The sequence below is a fragment of the Mirounga leonina genome, unplaced genomic scaffold, assembly GCF_011800145.1.
Source record: "Mirounga leonina isolate KUSES-001 unplaced genomic scaffold, KU_Mleo_1.0 Mir_376, whole genome shotgun sequence".
In the NCBI taxonomy this organism is placed as follows: Eukaryota; Metazoa; Chordata; class Mammalia; order Carnivora; family Phocidae; genus Mirounga; species Mirounga leonina.
Window position 1 is genome coordinate 4,537,585 of NW_023270718.1, and position 20,016 is coordinate 4,557,600.

General features: G+C 53.6%; 3 protein-coding genes across 4 annotated transcripts; 1 reads left to right on the top strand and 2 right to left on the bottom strand.

Annotated features, from left to right (window-relative positions):
• Positions 1-268: 268 nt before the first annotated feature.
• On the bottom strand, positions 269-4,113 carry IZUMO1 (izumo sperm-egg fusion 1). The gene is made up of 9 exons (XM_034986933.1): positions 3,464-4,113; positions 2,974-3,048; positions 2,512-2,598; positions 2,227-2,247; positions 1,802-1,882; positions 1,525-1,625; positions 1,098-1,251; positions 598-808; positions 269-349 (listed from the first exon to the last, which is right to left on the bottom strand). Exons 1-8 carry the CDS (start codon positions 3,696-3,698, stop codon positions 615-617), a joined length of 948 nt encoding a protein of 315 aa, XP_034842824.1. The 5' UTR covers positions 3,699-4,113; the 3' UTR covers positions 269-349; positions 598-614.
• A 775-nt stretch (positions 4,114-4,888) lies between these two features.
• FUT1 (fucosyltransferase 1 (H blood group)) lies at positions 4,889-9,096 on the bottom strand. 2 transcript variants are annotated; one of them, XM_034986935.1, is made up of 4 exons: positions 9,023-9,096; positions 8,152-8,378; positions 7,763-7,925; positions 4,889-7,239 (listed from the first exon to the last, which is right to left on the bottom strand). In XM_034986935.1, exons 2-4 carry the CDS (start codon positions 8,182-8,184, stop codon positions 6,140-6,142), a joined length of 1,296 nt encoding a protein of 431 aa, XP_034842826.1. In that variant the 5' UTR covers positions 8,185-8,378; positions 9,023-9,096; the 3' UTR covers positions 4,889-6,139. The 2 variants fall into 2 exon arrangements, with proteins under 2 accessions (XP_034842826.1, XP_034842825.1); XM_034986934.1 differs by having other exon boundaries at positions 8,152-8,417; positions 9,023-9,088.
• Positions 9,097-9,347: 251 nt separating this feature from the next.
• FGF21 (fibroblast growth factor 21) lies at positions 9,348-11,510 on the top strand. The gene is made up of 3 exons (XM_034986570.1): positions 9,348-10,154; positions 10,350-10,453; positions 11,210-11,510. The coding sequence occupies exons 1-3, from the start codon at positions 9,920-9,922 to the stop codon at positions 11,498-11,500; spliced, it is 630 nt and encodes a 209-aa protein (XP_034842461.1). The 5' UTR covers positions 9,348-9,919; the 3' UTR covers positions 11,501-11,510.
• The last annotated feature ends 8,506 nt before the right edge of the window (positions 11,511-20,016 follow it).

The window sequence follows — 20,016 nt, forward strand, 5'->3', positions numbered from 1 at the left end:
GGGGGCGTCCTGTGAGGGGACTGGGCCTGGGGGAGGAGATCTGGGGAGGGCTGGCCTTTCCCCGCTCCTTGATTCTGGAATTATATCTCAGCCGGTTGGGCCCTTCCAGGACTTCGGAGCCAGCTTCCCGGCCCCTCCTGCCAGACCTCTCCTCTGGGGAAACCAAAAATTAGGATCAGAGCAGAGGAATGAGTCAGATATTTATTTAGACAACCAGATAAATCTTTATTTCGGCCTTGATGGTGTGGCTTTTTCCTCTGGAACCTGGGGCTGCTTGGCAGGCTCCTTCTTGGTGTCGAAACAGGACTTGATGGAATTGATCACCTTCTCAGGTCGAAAGCAAAGTATCCTGGGGGGAGGGTGGGGTGCAAATAGGGGAACCCGATTAGGTCCTAACTGAGTGAGGGACACCCCTCCCAGCCTCCCTATATTTTATCTAATTCTAGCAGTGACCCAAGCTTAGTCCACCTAGGTAAGGCCCACCCTATTTTCTAAGCCCCATCCCCAACGGAAGTACAGCTCTCAGTATTTCCCTAGCTCCCAGACCCCCTCCTGCGTTAGGAAGTTGGAAATCCCGCCCCTTGCTCCAAGCCCTGCCTTCTTCAGTGGGCGGCTCACGCGGTCGTAAAGCCGATTATCAGCACCACAAAGCCCCAGATCAGCAGTCCTATCAGACGGCCTCTCAGCAAGTTCTCAGACTTCGGACACTGCGTCGGCGTCGGCTGGATGGTTGAATCCCCCTGACCTGGGGCCTGCCCACCCTGGCTGACGTTTGACGGTAGCTCTTCAGAGATCCTTCCGGGCAACACTGATAGAAGAGAGGGAAGGAGCAGTCCTGGGAGGGCATGAAGGGCCCGCCCTGGCCAAGGCAAGCCCGCTCTACTCCAGCCCGCCCCGAGGAGAGAATCGCGCCCCTAAGTGCGTGAAGCCCTGCCACTGTGGCGGGAGGGCCACACCCAGGGCACGAAGCCACACCCTCGTGGCCTGAAACCACACCCCAACAGAAAGTTAAGCCCCGCAGACCACGCCCCTGGAGCTGACTGCTTCCACCCCCAGGACCCTGAGTCCCACATTACTGTCAAGTCCCCAGCACTAACCTTTGACTTGATAAAAGATGATCGTGGCTGGGATGGATCGCACGCTGTCCAAACTGCAGCGGTAGACCCCTGCATCCTCTGCAGTCACCGCGGTCTTGATCAGGGTGGAATTTTTCCCCTTGGACAGCAAGGTCTCAGAATCTTTCCCCCAAACCTAGACCCAAGCTCAAGGGGTCACAGAGGCCTGGGGAATTCAGGGTTTGGGGTTGTACAGGGGTGAGATCATCACGGGCCTCATGGTGGGGGACACGGGAGTCCAGGGTGTACTGGTCAAGACATGGGGTCCCCGGGGATCAGTAGAAGCCAAACCTGGTAGGTCATGGGTCATAGGGATTGTGGGTGCAAACCTGTGGATACAGGGATCAGGGGGCTCACCCAAGCCTGATGGACTTGGGGTTCAAGGGTTACAGGACTTAGAGGGCCCCACCCTGAAAAAGCTGTAATCGGTCAGGCCTTGAGAGAGTCGATGCCAGTTGAGCTCACAGTTCAGGATCAAGTCTTCCATTTCATGGACTATGACTAGGCGCACTGGGGAGAGGGGATTACGGTGAAGTTCGGGCCCTTCCTCAACTCCCTCCCACTTGGTCTCGGTCCTGCCTTTTCTCGCCTGCCGGCTCCAGGCTCCGCCCCCTCTAGATTCAGTCTCTCCCCTGGCTCCCCCCCTTTCGCGCCGACCCCCCTCCTGCTGGCCCCAGCTCTCTCACCCCCGCAATCAGGGCTCTTTCGACAAGTGTGAACCTGCTTCTGGCAGGTATTGCACCAGATCAGACTCTGCAACATCATACCTGAAGGGGCAGGATCAACGCTGTATTCGCCCTGAGAGGCGAGGCTAAAAGGGGAGGGCAGGGTCAAGGGCTGGGGCGGGGTCAGGGGCCCAATCCCTAGGAGGTCAGCCCAAGGGACGGGGGTAGAAGGCAGCCCCGCAGGAAGAGGGATGGAACCAGGCTCGGTAAAGAGTGCAAATAGAATATGATGCGCTCCCCAGTAAGTGCGCAGTGCAGAAGGAATGTGGAACCTCTCAGACGTGGAGAATGAAGAAACATCGAGACCCAAAGGGGGAGGAGAACGGCTGGGTATTAACGGGGCGACCATGAGGGATAGAGGACCAGCTCCCATAATCCGCACTCACCACATTTGTTGGGACAAAAAGCTGCGTCAGAAGAAAGAAAGAAAAAAAATGATTATCATATTTCTAAGTTAAAGGAGATGAGAGAGGGCAAGGGAATAGGTTGGGGTTTGGGCTCTTGGGTTTGAGGGAGGAAGAACCCAGGTGCCTGGATCCCTGGGTCCAAGGGAGGGCGGAGCTGGGAGAGCTGAGGGGCTGGACCTGGAGAAGCAGGGGGCTGGGGTGAGGGACTCTGGGACTGTTGAAGAAAGGGGCTGTGGTCCCTGACAGACTCCCATCTTCCCTCACCCTCTTTTTGGAACTGAGCTGCAAAGCGGGCAAACATATCCTTTTGCAGGTGCAACATCCAGTACATCTCCTTCACGAAAAGTTCACCTGGGGAGGAGCAGGGTGACACACAGTGCTTCCCCTCTCCCTCACTCATCCCAGGAGTGAGGTACAGGAAGTCTGCTTCTGTCGGAAGAGCCTGACATTCCACTTTGGGGTCTTCTCCGGGAGGGACAATGAAATTGACCACTTAACATAATGCTGGCCACTGAGCTAAGGGACAGCTGGGACTGTTTGGATCTTCATTTTAGAAGCGACAAAGCTGCGAAATCCCTCACTCAAGGCCACACGGTTAGGAGATGACAGAGCCGGAATCTGAACCTAGGCAGTTTGGCTCCAGAGCCACTACCAGACCAGTTGTCACCAACTATCACTTCTCCGGAAGATTCTGGAGCCCCTCCGCTGGCCCCTCTGTGCATTTACCTTTTACATTACTGTCTGTGATACGTCTCAAATCCTTCAGAAAACTCCAGGATGCCTTTTCCAGTGTGGGCTTATCTGGAGGGGTGGGAGGTGGGGATGCAGGGAGGGAGAGATAGAACTCCAGATTCCAAGCCTCACCGCCTCATTGGCTCACCTATTCTTAGAAACTACAATACCCATGAGGCTACTGGGCAAGGATAGGCCTGGTAAAGGGATTGTCCGCCCTTGCCTTCTGGGAGTTGTAGTTGTTTTGGTTTTTTTTGTTTGTTTGTTTGTTTTTTTTTACACAAACTTGCAGGCTAAGCGATGGGGAACACAGTATTTACTAGCCTTGGGTAAGGCCCAGAATCTGCATTCCAGCCTTCTACATTCCCGAACCCAGTAAACTCTGCCTCCATCCCTGCCCTCCCTGCCTCCGCCCCCAGCAATCCTAGCCACAGACCCCTCCTTTCCCAGGACTCAGGATTTCCACACTCTTCCCTGCCCTCACCGATAACCCCCATATAGGAATCCTCTTCAATTGGCAGGTCCTTGAAATCCATCACGGCTTGTTTTACCCTTTGCATAAAGCTTCGGTGACGATCGGCCGCCAGGCGGCCGGGCAGGTAATCCGTCTCCAAGGATTTTAGCGCCTCCACGACCTTTGCTGCGCATAGGATACAGCCCCGGGCAGGAAGCAGGCAGCCGGCCAGCGCCGCCACCAGGAGGGGAAGTTGCGGACCCATTGCGGCCAGAGCGCTCAGTCCGCGCAGGGGGAGGGGGAGGGGGAAGGGGAAGGGTCCTTTCGCCCCAAACGTTCACGCTAAGTGGAGAGAAACCCTTCCCCGAGACTAAGCCCCCCAATTTGCAGGGCGCACACTTCTCGGTTAGGAAACCGAGGTGACGGAGACCCGATGCGCCCTCAACAGCCGCTGCCCGACCTTGACCTTGAATGTTGTACCCTCAAACACTAGGGTCCGCTGAAGAGCCGAATCCAGGCTGAGGGCTTTTAGAGAGGAGGAGCAGGCCACGTCCTTCACTCTGCTATTTTCCCATGACTAAAATTAAGGGTTTTGTTGGGGGTGAGGGTGAGGTCGGTCGCGTGATATGGAGAGCTTTCTGACTGGAGTCGCAGTCACCGTTCGCCCCGGTCTAGGAGGAATTCCCACAGCTTCCCCCTTCTAGCCTCCCACGTGGGGCCCCAACTCCCCAAAAGATACTCCCTGGGAGTTTTCTCGGCCCCGCCCACAAGCCCAACGCTGAGTCTGATAGGACCGCAACAAAGGGAGACTCCGCCTATCGTTCCATGATATCACAAGAGGTGGCCGTCCTTTCAGACTAGAATTTTCCCAGCGTCTACCGAGAGGAGAGTTATCTTGTCCCTTCCGACTTCTAAAGCCAAGGAAAGGGCTTCTGGGCTTCAGCTTCCTCCCGTCCCCGGATCCAGGCTTCCGGCTAGGTGCACGTGGCTTTTGGAAACTTGGGAGTCGAGCCACGAAGATGAGGGAAGTGGCCCTTTCTAGCCCTAGGACTACGACTCCCAGGAGGCCCTGGGCCTCTCCCTGGCCAGCCAGATGGCTATATGGGAAATGTAGTTCCAGAGTTACACACTTTGCTCACTCCCTCCTCCACCTTCTCTCCCTAGCCCAAGGGGCTTGATGCCAAGGTTCCAGAAGAAAGAGGCCTAGAGCCAATAGTGAGAAACTGGGGCTCTACAGGTCCTGGAAGGTCTCTCCTCTTCTGCATCATTGAAACAGGCCACCAGAAAAACAGGCAGCACTACTCACCCAACTCTGAGAACAAGAGGCTACCAGATCTGTGCAGGACAATATCCCTAGACATGAATAATGAGTCCCTGGCAGTTCCGAACCTTTCCTCCTACACACACACACGCACACACACACACACGACTCCAAAAAACCTGCAGACACAGGAGTTGGCGATGTGGACTTTTAATTCATACCTCCCTCTTCCCCACCTGGAGCAGCTGAATAGGGAATGATCCCTCAAAACTCCCTGAGAAGACTAAAAAAGGGGTCTGCATTCTTCTGGGTAAACAGGAGATGCGATCAGAGTTGTCTGCAATAAAGATAGCTAGCCACCTTCAACCCCCTTCAAAAAGCCTCAAGGGGTTCCTGAAATCTGAGTCCAGAATCCCATCCTCCTTGGCCAAACCCTGTGCTCCTTCCTGCCTGGGTTTGAGGACAGTCTGGAGTCTGAATACCCTCAGACTCTTTCAAACCCGAAGCCAGATTCTGTGAAATCGGGGGCAGACAGGGGTTGGCAAGGGACACAAGGCCAGCTGCTTTCTATAAGCCCAAAGGAAACATTCATGCCGGCTGAATTCCAGAAAATCGATTCCATCATCACCCGCCCACCCCCAAGCCCTGCAGCAAAGGAGGAAACGTCTGTAATTGGGAGAGGCGACCTAACTCAGAGCCACCTTGTGGGGTGCTTGTCTTTGGCAGTTTTTGAGCTTAAAAAAAAAAGTGTTCCTACATTTCTGGAAAACTTTGCTCCAGAAGCTGCTGCAATTCAGCAGCCGTCCCCCTCCCCCACCTCCCATGTTTTCGCCTATCTGCTCAAAAGAGTCTTGGTCTTTTTTTTTTTCCGGGGCTGAGAGGTTGGACAGATTTCGGGTCTGCTTGCAGCTATAGACAGTTTGTCTTCCACCAATCTTTCTGGCAGTGGTTGAGGCGTTGAGCTTCGGATTGTACCTTCCTGAGATTCTCCTGGAATTCCAGAACTCCATCCCCTCTGGAAGAGCCCTGCAGGATTCTTCACAGGCACTAGAATTGACCCTCTCTAGAATGGCTGCATGAAACACAGAAGGGGAGTTGGTGAGTGCTTGCTCTAGAATACCCACAGATTCCTTCAGTCCTGGAGATGAACCTCTCTTCTAGAAAAGACCAGGGGCAACATTAGAAGGGGGACTTGCCTGTACTTGGGGTGCAGCCATCTAGAAGTACTCCAGATATGGGCTGGGAAGAGCAGGTAGGCATTGCCTTCTAGAACTGACATGAGCCTCTCTAGGCATTGCTAACCAACAGGAAAAGATCTTCTGCTGGTTCTAGAATATCCAGACAGCTACAGAAAGCCCTCTTTTCTCTCCAAGCTGCCAGGCCTCTGGAGATGCATAAATGCTGGCCCAAGACTGATCAGCAATTCCAGAAAGTCTCCCTGCTGCTCAAGGCCCTGCCAGCGACTGGAGTGCAGACAAGTCCGCATTAATACCCACCCACTCGGGCAGGAAGGCGGCCTCGGGCTTAAAGATCTTAAGGAAGTTGGAATTCGGCAGGGTGAAGTTGGCCAGGTAGACAGTGTCTCCACCGGCCAGGTAGGCAGCCCAGAAACCAAAGGTCCCAATGGTCATGATGGTGTGGTTGCACTGCGTGAGCAGCGCAAAGTCCTTCCCTGGCGAGCCCTCCTGCCCGTCACCAGCAAAGATCACATCCCCCCCGGAGGCGTCAATGTTCTCCCGACACCAGGCCATGCCGTTGCTGACGACCACAAAGATGGGGGCTTCGTGCCGGGCCCGGAACCAGTCCATAGCCTGCTGGAGGTAAGCGCGATCGCCCACCACACCCTTCCAGCGATGGGGCATGACTTGCAGGTAGTCCCCCCGGCGCACGTGGACACCCACAAAGGTGCGAGGACGGTCCCCCGTGCGGCCCAAGCGGAGCTGGCTCAGTAGACCCTGGGCCTCCTGCCGCAGGTGTTCGTGCAAGGTGAACTCGCGGCGGATCTGGGCACGGAGATGGTGGAAGAAGGTCCAGGAGCAGGGGAAGCCCGTGAGCTTCAGAAAGGCATCCTCCAAGTGGGCATAGTCCTCCGACATCCAGTCATGCAGCTGCAGCTCCCGCCATGGCGTGTGGCCCTCCACCTCGGGGGCCAGCACGGGCAGGGTGATGCGGAACACGGGGGCGAGGGCGGCATGCATGGCGGGCAGGATGAACGCCTGGCGACCGTTGAGCTGGGCCAGGGCCAGCAGCGTGGCATACTGCCCCATCTGGTTGCCAAAGCGGCCGTCTGGGTAGATAGTCCAGATTCCTGAGAGGGAGGCAGGGGGCTTGAGACAGGGAAAGGAGGTGTTGGGGGCCGTCGGTGAGCCCGACAGGCAGAAGATGGCCACGGGGGGTGTCAGGAGGCGGCGGTCTGGACACAGGGCAGTGAGGTCTAGGCCACTGTGAAACAGGTCTTGGTGGATGTGGAGGAAGAAGACGGCTGAAAGAACACAGACTAGCAGGAAGGTCAGACAGAGCTGCCGTCGGCTGGGGGCCCACGTGGCTGCACAGGAGGAAAGGCGAATTAGCAGGTGCTCAGAGCCCCAGGACGAATGTCAGGGAGCAGAGGACGGGCAGGAGGAGGGTACTAAGGATTCAGACTCCTGGGTCCGAGGGAAGGGGAATCAGGGTCCTGGATCTGAGGGAGGAGAAGCGAGGAGCTTGGAATTTCCAGGGATGGGGATGGGAAATGGTGCTTTCCAAGATAGGGTCTAGGATCCAGCATCTCATCGCCACATCTTGGAATCTGGCTCCCCAGGCCCCGAAGGCCCACTGAAGCTGGGCAATGTTCCACCAACTCCCTTCTCAGGTGTACCTGGGTGGTGGGGGTGGGGTGGGGAGGAGATGGGCAGCCTCCACCATGGAGGTGACAGGCCAAGCAGAACAGGGGAGGCTGGGAATGGATGAGGGATCTTGGTTCCTGGAGGAGCAGGAGTTGCGGGTGGGGTGGAGACTCCCGGGGTCCTAAGGGGCGAGAGGTTGGGGGTGCAGTTCCTGGGTCCCAGGCATCCGCTAGTCCCACTCACCTGAGCTCCTGGCGGATGGCAGGTCCGCAGTCGGCTTGGCGGGGCTGGGGCGCGCCGTCCTCAAGTGCAGCCCACATCCGCCCGCCCCCGGAACCCCGAACTCCAGGTCCCAGGGTTCAGCAGACGTCCCCTCCATGCCGCTTCCCCCGACTGGCGCCAAGGGCTCGGGGAAGAGAGAAAGGAGATGGGCGCGGTTCCGAGGCTCGCAGCCTCCGCCCCTCCCGGGCGAAGCAGGTAGGTCCGAGGCGGAGCCCCGCCCCCGTCCTGACGCCCCAGGCTAGGGTGCTAGCCCCGCCCCCTGCCCTCCCCAGACCCGGGACCCTGCGCCCAGCCCCCTCCTCCTCGGCCTCGGCCTCGGCCAGCCACAGGGCTCTCCAGGGCCGGCCTACCTGGCCTCCAGCAGCGGTATCCTTCGTGGACATGGACTGCTAGCGCCCAGACGCAATGCTCGACCCAGGTGCTCGGGTCCATCGACTTCTCCCCCTTCTCCGGCGCCCGGGCTCACGGTCTGCCCCGGGTACCTGGATGGTCGGAGCCCGGCCACTCCCCGGCCGTTAGGGAGGACCCGGACAGCAGGCCCGCGCGGGGAGGAAGATCCTCCGCCCTCTGCCTCGTCCTGCCGGTGGGGGTGAAGAACCTGTTCTCCAGGCTGCTCCTGGAGCGGATGGAAAACCTCCTCCAGCTCTCAGCGTCCCAGACGTGGGAGCCTCCGGCCGTAGGTGTCCCCGCGCACAGCAGGGGCCGCTGATCCCCCAGGTCGGCGCCGTGCACCTGCAAATTCCAGAGTCGCGGCCCCCAGCCTCTCCTGCAGACGGAGTGGAGGATCTGGCGCCTGACAGCTCCTTTCTAGAAGGGCACCTCCTTTCTAGAAGGGCACCTGCCGGAGGCAGGCTCTCTCCCAGAGCACAGGAAGGAGCAAGCGGGCGTGGAAGCCAGTTTATCTTCCCAGCCTCCTGGTTGGGGTCCAAGGCTTCCCTCTGCAGCACATCTGAAGCTGTTCCCATGGTCAAGGTGGCCCTACCCACCCCCACCCCCACCCTGGCCGGAGCAGGGTGACCGTGGGCATTCAATAAATCAAACCCAGGAACTTGACGTCACTTTCCAGAGATTTGACCCTAAATGTCTCCCGACCCAGGAGTCCGGCCCCCAGGCCTCCCCTTCCTCAGACGCGGGACTTCCAACCCCAGCCCCCTCCTCAGACAGAGAAGTTCAGGTCTCCAGCGCCCTCCTCCCTCGGCCCCAGGTGGCCAGCCTCTGTACCTTTAGTTTCCAGGAAACTGTCCACCCCCTCATTCCCTTTGGGCTCTTGCCTCTCATTCCCCCTCCAGAGCCTGGCTTGGCTACCAACGCTGAGTCAGAGACTCTCACCCTCCCCCCTGCCCCACGCTATTTTGAGAGCACTTTTCTGGGCCTGGAGGTAGCTTCTCTGGTGAAAGAAACACCAGGATTGCATCAGGGAGGAGGGAGAGGCCGGACGTTTGGTGCAGGAGGAGCGTCTGGGCTGGGATTGGTGAGGTTGAGGTCAGGACGCCTCTGTCCCAGCAGAGGACGCTTTGGTCATGTGGCATTCACTGCCTTCCTGATGATCAAGGAACGTCAGCGTTTGACCCCAGAAACCTAGAAATTCAGGTGGCATGCAGAAATTCTGATCATGGGACGCAGTCTGCGTCCCCGTCAGCCAGGGAGGCAGATTTCCAGGCCCCCCCCGTCAGCCCTCCCCTCCCTCAGACTCCAGGGGTCTTGGCCCCCAGCCCTTGTCACCCAGGTCCCAGTTCATCAGACCCCTATCCCCCTGATTCCTCAGACTCGGGAGTCCAGGCCCCCATCTGGAAGGACCCCCTGATTGCATCATCCGTTCAGCCTGATCTGGCCACGGTGGAATCCTAGCTCCTGCCAAGTGGGTCAAATATCATGGGTCAGGTGTGGGGGAAGGTGATTGGGCAGGTCTGTCTGGATATAAATTTTGGAGTCCCTGCATCCATTCTAAGAGACCTGGGTATTCGGTTCAGCTGGGAATCCACGTGTGAGAGGACCCAGGCGTTCAAGCTGCGATCCGTGGATCTGCTCTCCCAGACAGCCAGGCTCTGAAACAGAATCTACACCATTCCGCTCATCAAATCTCAGACCCCAGATCTCGCCTGAGGACGTGAGCCAGTGATGGGCTGGGAGGAGGCCAGGTCTGAGCACCTGGGGCTGTGGGTCCCTGTGCTGGCTGTCCTTTTGCTGGAAGCCTGCCGGGCACACCCTATCCCTGACTCCAGCCCCCTCCTCCAGTTTGGAGGCCAAGTTCGACAGCGGTACCTCTACACGGACGATGCCCAGGAGACAGAGGCCTACCTAGAGATCAGGGCTGATGGCACAGTGGTGGGGGCTGCCCGCCGGAGCCCCGAAAGTGAGTGTGTAGACCAGGGCCTGGTCTGAGGGAGGAGGGGCCGGAGGCCTGGACCCCTGGGTCTGAGGACGGAGAGGGCTGAGGCCCTGCAGTCCTGGGTCTGAGGGAGGAGGGCCTGGGGGCCTGGACTCCCGGGCCTAAGAGAGAGGGGCCTGGGCAGAGGCCCTCTGGGTCCTGACCACTTTCTCCCCTCAGGTGTCTTGGAGTTGAAAGCCCTGAAGCCGGGGGTCATTCAAATCTTGGGTGTGAAAACATCCAGGTTCCTGTGCCAGGGCCCGGACGGGACACTGTATGGATCGGTGAGTTTCCGGGGTCCCCCTCCTTGTGGTCCCCCTTTCCTCACGTCCTCTTTGTCCATCTGGGGTACCACGTCTGGCACCTGCGGCCTGGGCCAGGACTGGTCCTGTGCTCTCCACGGGCCTGCTCCACGCCAGCACCCCATGTGCATGTGGGAGCTGACCTTATCAATGTTTATAAGAAGAGGAAACTGAGACTTACGCAGGGACACACCAGCTGCCAGTCACGAGGCCTGTGAATGACAGAGTGGCCTGAGAGGCTGAGTCTTGTGACTCGGGACCCCTGGTGGCGGCCTGGGCTCCTACATGTCCCGTTCCTGCTGGGCGCAGGGTCGCTCTGAGGACCTATGGCCTATAAAGTGACCGTGACCCCTGGGGGGAAGCCAGACGCCCTTGTCTGGACTCAGAGAGCCTCGACTGGAATATTCCTGTCTGTGAAGTGGGGACGGGGAGGTGGGCCTTGCAGGACTGCTCAGGGGTGAAGGAGGAGGCTGCTGCTCTTGTTCTTGTCCCGGGGGAGGGGGCTGGGGACCTGGACTCTGGATCTGAGGGAGGAGGGGCTCCCCCAGCTCCCTAGGAGTGTCTGTACTCCTGTATCCTGTTGGAAGAGAGCACTCTGTGGTCTGAAAGAAGAGAGAGCTGGGGGCCCGGACGTCTGGGTCTGAGGGAGGAGGGCGCCAGGGGCGCGGACGCCTGGGTCCTGCAGCAGGAAGGTGTGAAGGAATCCTATATCTCTGATCTGTCTTCTCGTCCCCTCAGCTCCACTTCGACCCCATAGCCTGCAGCTTCCGGGAACTGCTGCTCGAGGATGGGTACAACATCTACCACTCCGAGACACTCGGCCTCCCACTTCGCCTGCCCCCCCACAACTCCCCATACCGGGACCTGGCGCCCCAGGGACCGGCCCGCTTCCTGCCCCTGCCCGGCCTGCTTCCGGCCCCCCCGGAGCCTCCAGGGATCCCAGCCCCTGAGCCTCCCGACGTGGGCTCCTCGGACCCCCTGAACATGGTGAGGCCTTTGCAGGGCCGAAGTCCCAGCTACACTTCCTGAAGCCATGGGCTGTTTATTATGGGGTCTCCTCTATTTATTGGGTTATTTATCTTATTTATTTTTTTATTTTTTTACTCGGGATAATAAAGAATCTGAGAGGAGGACCCGGGTGAGCCTGTGTGTTTGAGGGAGGATATGGGATCCGGCTGCCTTGTCTCCCATCGACCCCAAGAACCCTTGCGCCCATTGTCAGGAGGCTGTGGGAAGGTCCCAGTCGCCCTCTGGGCCTCAGTTTTCTGCTCTGCTTAGGTGTCCCCAGGGACTCTGGACTATCCCTGCCCTTTGACAGGAGAAGGCTTGTTAACCTCCCCGCCTCCCCCACCCACCCCCAACTTCGTGCTTGTGTTGTGGAACTATTTTTCTGAGGTCCCTCAATAACGGGAACATTTAAACAATGACACCACAGACCTACAGCCTCATGGGAGATATAGTTTTCTGGGTCCACTTAGCACGAGGAGTTGGATGACATCTGGGTCCTCAGGGCCGGGGCAAGGACTCTTGGATCCTAGGGTTTTTTTGGGTTTTTTTTAAAGATTTTATTTATTTATTTGACAGAGAGAGACACAGCAAGGGAGGGAACACAAGCAGGGGGAGTGGGAGAGGGAGAAGCAGACTCCCCGCCGAGCAGGGAGCCCGATGCGGGGCTTGATCCCAGGACCCTGGGATCATGACCTGAGCGGAAAGCAGACGCTTAATGACTGAGCCACCCAGGCGCCCTGGATCCTAGGGGTTTAATTGGTGTTAGATGGGACACTTGGGTCCTGAGAGATCAGAGAGCTGGATGTCTGGACACCTGGGTCCCAGGAGAACAGGGGAAGAGGAACGTGGAACCCTGGTCTGAGGGAAGGACTGGAGGGTGGGAGTCCTGATTCTCAGGAGGAGCACTTAAGGATCTAAATGCATCCATCCAGGAGTATAACCACTGTCACAGACTCCAGTCCCAGTGAGTGAGTTGCCCGTTCTCCCTCCCTTCCCACCACCTAGATTTCCACATTGCTCCTCGGGTTATTTCCCGGTTAGGAAAGACGGGAGGACGGAGATACAACACCTGCCCGGGGTTGTGGTCAGCGCCCTCTGGGTCCCGGGCGTCTGACCCACTACTGGGAGTTGTGGTCTTGGACCCTTCATTTTTAATCCCCACGTTCAAATGAGAGGAACATCTCAGTGGAAGGGCGGGGATATCAGTGCAGGTCCCAGCTGCTCATGGGAGGGATTCAAGGCCCAGAGGAGATGAAAGTCTGCATCTCGTGGATGGGCGGTTTTCCACTCAGATGGCACGAGGCTGGCTCAGGTGGGGGACAGCGTTGTCACTGGAAGCAGAAGCCGAGATGCCAAAAAAGTCACCGGAAAGAGAGTTTTCATTCCTGGCGGGGAGCTTCACTGGAGATGTAGGTTCTTTGTCAGAAGAGTCTGCCTGCCTCAGGAAAGATCTCCCTCGAGATCTGCCCCATCACCTCTCACTGCTTCTAGACTCCATTCTGGCAGCTTCCACAGGGTGAGGTGCAAAGTGTGGTCAGTGAAGAGCTCCGAAGCACACCCAAAGAACAGCGGCATCTCGCCCTTGAAATTGGCAGTGACCTGGGGGGCCAGTCTGGGAAGGGAACTTGCTAGAAATGCACATTCCCGACCCCGGACCTCTTGAATCAAAAAATTCTGGGGACTAAGCAAACTCCTAGACACAGAAATCAGCTTAGTGATTACCCCCCAACTGGCAGGAGGGTGGAACAGGGAGCCTATTATTTTCCCCCCGGGGCTTGCCATAACAAAGTACCACAAACTGAGTGACCTAAAACAACAGAAATTTGCTCTCTCATGGTTCTGGGGCAAAAAAGTCTGAAATCAAGGTGTTGGCAGGGCCAGGCTCTCTCCAAAGGTTCTCAGGGAGGAGACTTCTTTGCTTCTTCCCAGCTTCTGATGGTCACCGGCAATCCTTGGCATCCCTTGGCTTATAGACATGTCACTCCAAATCTCCATCTCCATCTTTATATGGCCTTTTCCCCAAGTGTCCGTGTGTGTCTGTGTCTAAATTGCCCTCTTGCAAGGACACCAGTCATATCAGATTTAGGACCTAGTCTAATCCAGGATGACCTCATCTTAATTTAATTACATCTACAAAGACCCTATTTCCAAATAAGGCCACATTCACGGGTTTCAGGAGAACATGAATTTCCAGGGGATGCTATTGAACTCAGTATGTACCCTGGCAGTTTCCTACTCTCATCTGGTCTCGCTCACGTATAAGTATATTTAGGAGGGGTGTGGGCCAGGAAAGCTCTCCTGGGCTCAGAGTTCTTAAAGTTTACTCTTTGCTCTTTCCAGATGGTATTTAAAAATATAACCTCTCTTGGGGCGCCTGGGCGGCTCAGTCAGTTAAGTGTCTGCCATTGGCTCAGGTTGTAGTCCCGGGGTCCTGGGATTGAGCCCTGAGTCCAGCTTCCTGCTCAGTGGGGAGTTTGCTTCTCCCTCTCCCTCTGTCCCTGCTCATGCGCTCTCTCTCGCTCGCTCACACTCTCTCTCCCAAATAAATAAATCTTTAAAATAAATAAATAAAATAAAACCTCTTATTGGGGCACCTGGCTGGCTCAGTAGGAAGAGCATGTGACTCTTGATCTCAGGGTTGTAGGTTCGAGCCCCACGTTGGGTGTAGAGATTACTTAAAAATAAAATCTTTAAAAAAGGAAAAAATACATATATATAACCTCTCAGTATATCAAACTCTCCAAAATTGTGTAGACAGATCTGTTTCCTCCCCCACCAGTATCTGAACCTTTTCTCCCGGAGTTCCGGCCAAAATAAATCTGGGTTCTCCTTCCATTAATTTTCACAAGAATAGAGCTTAGTCCAACCACTAAAAAGAAAGGATAATTATGTAACCCGATAGAGGTGCTCATTATTGCTATAATGGCAATCATATTACAGTATGTAAATGTACCAAATGAACATGCCATGCGCCTTGAATTTCTTTCTTTCTTTCTTTCTTTCTTTCTTTCTTTCTTTCTTTCTTTCTTCCTTTCTTTCTTTCTTTCTTTCTTTAAGATTTATTTATTTGACACAGAGAGACAGCTAGAGAGGAAACACAAGCAGGGGGAGTGGGAGAGGGAGAAGCAGGCTTCCCGCCGAGCAGGGACCCCAATGCGGGGCTCGATCCCAGGACCCTGGGATCATGACCCGAGCCGAAGGCAGACGCTTAACCACTGAGCCACCCAGGCGCCCCTCGCACCTTGAATTTATACAGTGTTATATGTCAACTATATTTCAATAACATTTTTTTAAAGCACGGAGCTTTGTCCTCCCAAATGAGAGATTCTTGGGGGGGCCTGAGTGGCTCAGTCCGTTAAGCGGCAGACTCTTTTTTTTTTCCTCTAAGATTTATTCATTTATTTGTTTATTTATTTATTTATTTGTTCGTTTGTTTGTTTGTTTATTTGAGAGAGAGCACGAGAAAGAGAGAGAGAGAGAGCACAAGCAGGGGGAGAGGCAAAGGGAGAAGCAGGCTCCCTGCTGAGCTGGGAGCCCAATGCTCAGTCCCAGCACCCTGGGATCATGACCTGAGCCTAAGGCAGACACTTAACTGACTGAGCCACCCAGGAGGCCCAAGCGGCGGACTCTTCATGTTAGCTCAGGTCTTGATCTCAGGGTTGTGAGTTCAAGCCCCAGGTCGTCTCCATGCTGGGTGTGGAGCCTACTTAAAAAAGAGAGAGATTCTGCTGAGGAACTGTGAGATCTCAGGGGACCCAGAGCCCCACCCCAGCATCTTCCAACCTTCCCATCATCTGGACACCACCTACTATACTAATTGGAGCTGTGAGCCAGGGCGCGCACACACACACACACTCACACACTCTCACACACTCACACACACACACTATTTGAGTGCGGCTGTTCTAACTGCTCTCACCAAGTCCTCAGCTATGAAGGCAACCTCTCCTCTAGGGGTGGGAGCTGGGGGGAAACTTCCAGGCTTGCTAGTTTCCTTTCCTTCCTATACCGCTATACTGGGACTGGCTCCGCCCCCACCCGTATTTCAGGGCTCCGTGGGGGCTCCATTGTCAGCTGGGTTTGTGCAAGATGTCATTTGTGAGTTTTTGCTGTCCTAGTTGCTGTACCTGGATTTGCTTCTGTTGTTTTGTGGGGATGGGGCTGGAGGAGCGGGTGGGGGTGGGAAGATTCAGAGATCGTGCTACCCAACCTGAATCTCATCGTGAGGAGACATCAAACATTTTTCAATCAGGAGGCCTTCTGCCAAACAACTGGCCTTGACTCTTCAAAAAAGTCCAGGTCGAGAAAGAGGAAGATGGAGGACAAGTTCCCATTAATGGACGCCAGCAGCAGTCCTTTGAGCAATCAGGTGATATCCCGGTTGTAAGACACCTGATGAAATTTGAATGAGCTCCGTGCATTAGATAGTAGTAATTGATCCATGTGAAATTTTCTGACTTGGATCATTGCATTGTGGTTATTAAAAAGAATGTCCTTGGGGCGCCTGGGTGGCTCAGTTGGTTAAGCGACTGCCTTCGGCTCAGGTCATGATCCTGGAGTCCCGGGATCGAGTCCCGCGTCGGGCTCCCTGCTCGGCGGGGAGCCTGCTTCTGCCTCTGACCCTCCCCCCTCTCATGTGCTCTCTCATTCTCTCTCTCTCAAATAAATAAATAAAATTAAAAAAAAAAAAAGAATGTCCTTGTTCTTAGCAAATACACACTGCAGTATTCAGGGACAAAGGAGCGTGGTACCTCCAGTGTTTTCTCAAATACCTCTGGAAATGTAAATATATAATAATACAGAGAGATAGTGACCGGATGATAAAGCAAAAGGGGGGGCGGGAACAGCGAGAACTGGGGAGCCTGGAAAACATCTATGGAGTTCTTTGCACGAGTCTTGAAACTTTTCTGTAAGTTCAAAATTATATCAAGTAAAAGCTACCCCTGCAGAAAAAAAATCCCCGCTGCGACCCCACTGTTATCTCGCCTCTTTCCAAACATCCTTCTAAACGTACAGATGAGCTTAAGAGAAGACAGAAATTTCCAGATCTCCTCCTTCACAGAAGACGAAGAAGACGAAGATGAAGAGGAAGAAGAAGAAGAAAGAAAGAAAAAGAAGGAGGAGGAGGAGAAGGAAAAAAGAAAAAGAAGAAAAGGAAGGAAAGAAGGAGGGAAGGAAGCAAGGACATTGAACAGCAGGACTAAACAGCCTTGTCTCACCCCATCCCACCCTGCAATTATTTTATTTTATTTTATTTTTTATTTTTATTTTTTTAAAGATTGTATTTATTTATTTGACAGAGAGAGACACAGCGAGAGAGGGAACACAAGCAGGGGGAGTGGGAGAGGGAGAAGCAGGCTTCCCTTGGAGCGGGGAGCCCGATGTGGGGCTCGATCCCAGGACCCTGGGATCATGACCTGAGTCAAAGGCAGATGCCCAATGACTGAGCCACCCAGGCGCCCCTATTTTATTTTTTAAAAGATTTTATTTTTAAGTCATCTCTACACCCAACGCGGGGCTCAAACTCACAACCCAGTGATCAACAGTCGAAGGCTCCACCAACTGAGCCAGCCAGGCGCCCCAACCCTGCAATAACTTTAGATTGTAAAGCTTTCAGAGAAAAACGGTTTTTGAAATCTATTTTTTTTAATGATCAAATATGCACTTTCTTAACTATTTTTAAGTTTACAGTTCAGCAGTATTGAACGTATTCACATTATTGAGTAGCCAGTCCCCAGAACTTTTTCATCTTGTAAAATTCAACCTCTGTACCCATTAAACAACTCCCCATACCCTCCTTCTTCCAGCCCCTGGCCACCACCGTCTACTTCCTGTTTCTATGAATTTTACCACTTTAGATACATCAGTGGAATCATAGAGTATTTTTGTGTGTGTGAATGTCTTACTTCACCCAGCATAAAGTTCATCCAAAGTGTTGTAGAATGTGTCAATATATCCCTTATGGTTAAATAGTATTCCACTGTATGGACAGACCACATTTTTGTTTTCTATGTACCCATCGATGGGCATTTGGGCTGCTTTCACCTTTTGGCCATTGTGGAAAAGGCTGCGATGAAAACATATGTACAAATATCTCTTCAAAAACCCTGGTTTCAGTCTTTGGAGGATACACTCAGCATTGTATTGCTGGATCATATAGTAACTCCACTTTTAATCTTTTGAGGAACTGCCAGTCATGGTTAATTGCATGGGTCAGCTTGACGCGACGAAGGGATACCCAGAGAGATGGTAAGACATTATGTCTGGGTGTGTCCGTGAGTGTATTTCTGGAAGAGATTAGCGTTTGATTTTGCAAACTCATCAATGTGAGTGAACATCACAGAAAGCTGTATAGATACACATAAATCCCTAATCAGATATATGATTTGCAAATATTTTTCTTTTATCCCGTGGGTTGACTCTGTTGACTGTCTCCTTTGATGCACAAAGGTTTTTAATTTGGATACAGTCTCATTCTTCTATTATTACTCTTGTTGCCTGTGTTTTTGTTGTAATATCCAGGAAATCATTGCCCAATCCAACGTCATGACGCTGCCCCCCTCCATCCCACCCCACCCCTGCCATGTTTTCTTCTATGAGCTTTATAGTTTGGGTCTTTACGTTTAGGTCGCTGATTTAATTTGAGTTAATTTTTGCATGTGGTGTTAGGTTAGGATCCAACTTCATTCTTTGGCGTGTGGACATGCACAACAAATGAGCATCATTTGTTGAGAAGACTGTGGTGAGGTCTTTTAATGTCAGAAAAGCTTTTATGGATGGACACAAATATTCACAACTATTTGTTTCTTTGGTAATGATTAATGAATTTTTAAGCAATCCACTTTCCTCTAAATATTAGCTGACGACTTCCACAACTAAAGATAGCAAGCTTATGCATTTCATAATTTTAGATTTTTCCAAACATAAATCAATGAACTTCCACAAGCCTGGTATCTCAGATTCCCTTAAATGAGTGAAGTGCCTTGAAGAGAAGACAGTAATAACAAGCTTGATCATATTTTTTGCAAGTCAAATATACGAGATTTTTCTAAATGCCTTGAATATCTCAAGGACAGACAGATAGGAGTACAGTGATCAGCAAATCAATTTCTTTACATTTAACTGCTTACAAAGGTGCCAGTGTCCTGGATATAAATGTTTCTTCAATACCTCTATTCTGATCAAGATTTTGATTTCACAGTCCTGATACTTCTTACTTGTGATTTTTCTTACCTTATACGTAGGCTTCAATCATCCACAAGCTGAAGTTAACAGTTTGAGGGTTGAAGATTCAATCCTAGGGTATGAGCCCTGCTACCTTCCAAGTTAATTCCCACCACGCCCGAATTCCATGACAGTTAGACTTTGTCACCATCACCCGGATTAAGAAATTGATTTTGGGGGGCACCTGGGTGACTCCATCAGTTAAGTGGCTGACTCTTCATTTCAGCTCAGGTCATGATCTCAGGGTCATGAGATGGAGTCAGGCTCTGCGCTCAGCGGGGAGTCTGCTTGAGATTCTCTCTCTCCCTCTCCCTCTGCATGCCCCCCCCCTCTCAAATAAATAAATAAATTTTAAAAAGTGATTTAACAGGGGCGCCTGGGTGGCTCAGTCAGTTAAATGCCTGCCTTCCACTCAGGTCATGATCTCAGGCTCCTGGGATCGAGCCTCATGTCACGGTCTCTGCCCAGCGGGGAGCCTGCTTCTTCTCCCTCTGCTTGTGCTCTCTCTCTGTGTCAAATAAATAAAATCTTAAAAAAATAAAAATAAAAAAGTAATAAAAGTGATTTAACATTAAAAAAAGAAGAAGAAATTGACTTTACTGATCCTGATATATTTCCCACAGCTGTTCGCTCAGAGTGGCAAGTCTTCATGCCACAGCCTACAAAGCATGTTCTAAGAGTGCTATTATTTTTTTTTAAGATTTTATTTATTTATTCATGAGAGAGAGAGAGAGAGAGAGAGGCAGAGGGAGAAGCAGGCTCCCCACCTAGCAGGGAGCCCGATGCGGGACTCAATCCCAGGACCCCAGGACCATGACCTGAGCCGAAGGCAGACGCTTAACCATCTGAGCCACCCAGGCGCCCCTAAGAGTGCTATTATTTTAATAGGCGGGGAGGTGAGATGATTTAGCAGCTATTTGCTCTGGGTCCCTTGTCTGTTAAGGGACCAGACTGGAGCATCTCCTCTTTCTTATGCATTCAGGGTGAGCCCTTCCCTCTGCGAGTTCTGGTGAGGCCACACTGCTGTCTCTCTAGCATAGAGCTCACCCCCCAATTCTGTGACCCCTGTTGACAACCAAGAAGGCTGGTGGGGAGGCCCTGGCGGGAGACTAGGAGGCAGGAGGAGGAGCAAAGGACCCCCCCCCCCCCCCCCCCCCCCCCCCGCGCATGGTGCCAGCAGCCATGCGCAGAACTGGCTCCAGCATCTGGTTACTTTTGGCACTTCCTGCACCAACCAGCTGAGCGGCTCGGGCAGGAAGATTTCCAGCCCCCTCCCACGGAGGTTCCTCCTGGAAGCCAGAGCGACAGCGGCC

Excerpts from the sequence above, each read along its gene's own strand:
- IZUMO1 (XM_034986933.1), bottom strand. The coding sequence starts at position 3,698 with ATGGGTCCGCAACTTCCCCTCCTGGTGGCGGCGCTGGCCGGCTGCCTG. Across the intron at positions 2,248-2,511 it reads AGCTCAGTTCCAAAAAGAGG|CTTTTTGTCCCAACAAATGT; the intron begins GTGAGGGAAGAT and ends CTTCTGACGCAG. Across the intron at positions 1,626-1,801 it reads AAAGAGCCCTGATTGCGGGG|TGCGCCTAGTCATAGTCCAT; the intron begins GTGAGAGAGCTG and ends CCCTCTCCCCAG.
- FUT1 (XM_034986935.1), bottom strand. The coding sequence starts at position 8,184 with ATGTCCACGAAGGATACCGCTGCTGGAGGCCAG. Across the intron at positions 7,926-8,151 it reads ATACCGCTGCTGGAGGCCAG|CCCTTGGCGCCAGTCGGGGG; the intron begins GTAGGCCGGCCC and ends CTCTTCCCCGAG. Across the intron at positions 7,240-7,762 it reads GCCATCCGCCAGGAGCTCAG|CCACGTGGGCCCCCAGCCGA; the intron begins GTGAGTGGGACT and ends CCTCCTGTGCAG.
- FGF21 (XM_034986570.1), top strand. The coding sequence starts at position 9,920 with ATGGGCTGGGAGGAGGCCAGGTCTGAGCACCTGGGGCTGTGGGTCCCT. Across the intron at positions 10,155-10,349 it reads TGCCCGCCGGAGCCCCGAAA|GTGTCTTGGAGTTGAAAGCC; the intron begins GTGAGTGTGTAG and ends TTCTCCCCTCAG. Across the intron at positions 10,454-11,209 it reads ACGGGACACTGTATGGATCG|CTCCACTTCGACCCCATAGC; the intron begins GTGAGTTTCCGG and ends TCGTCCCCTCAG.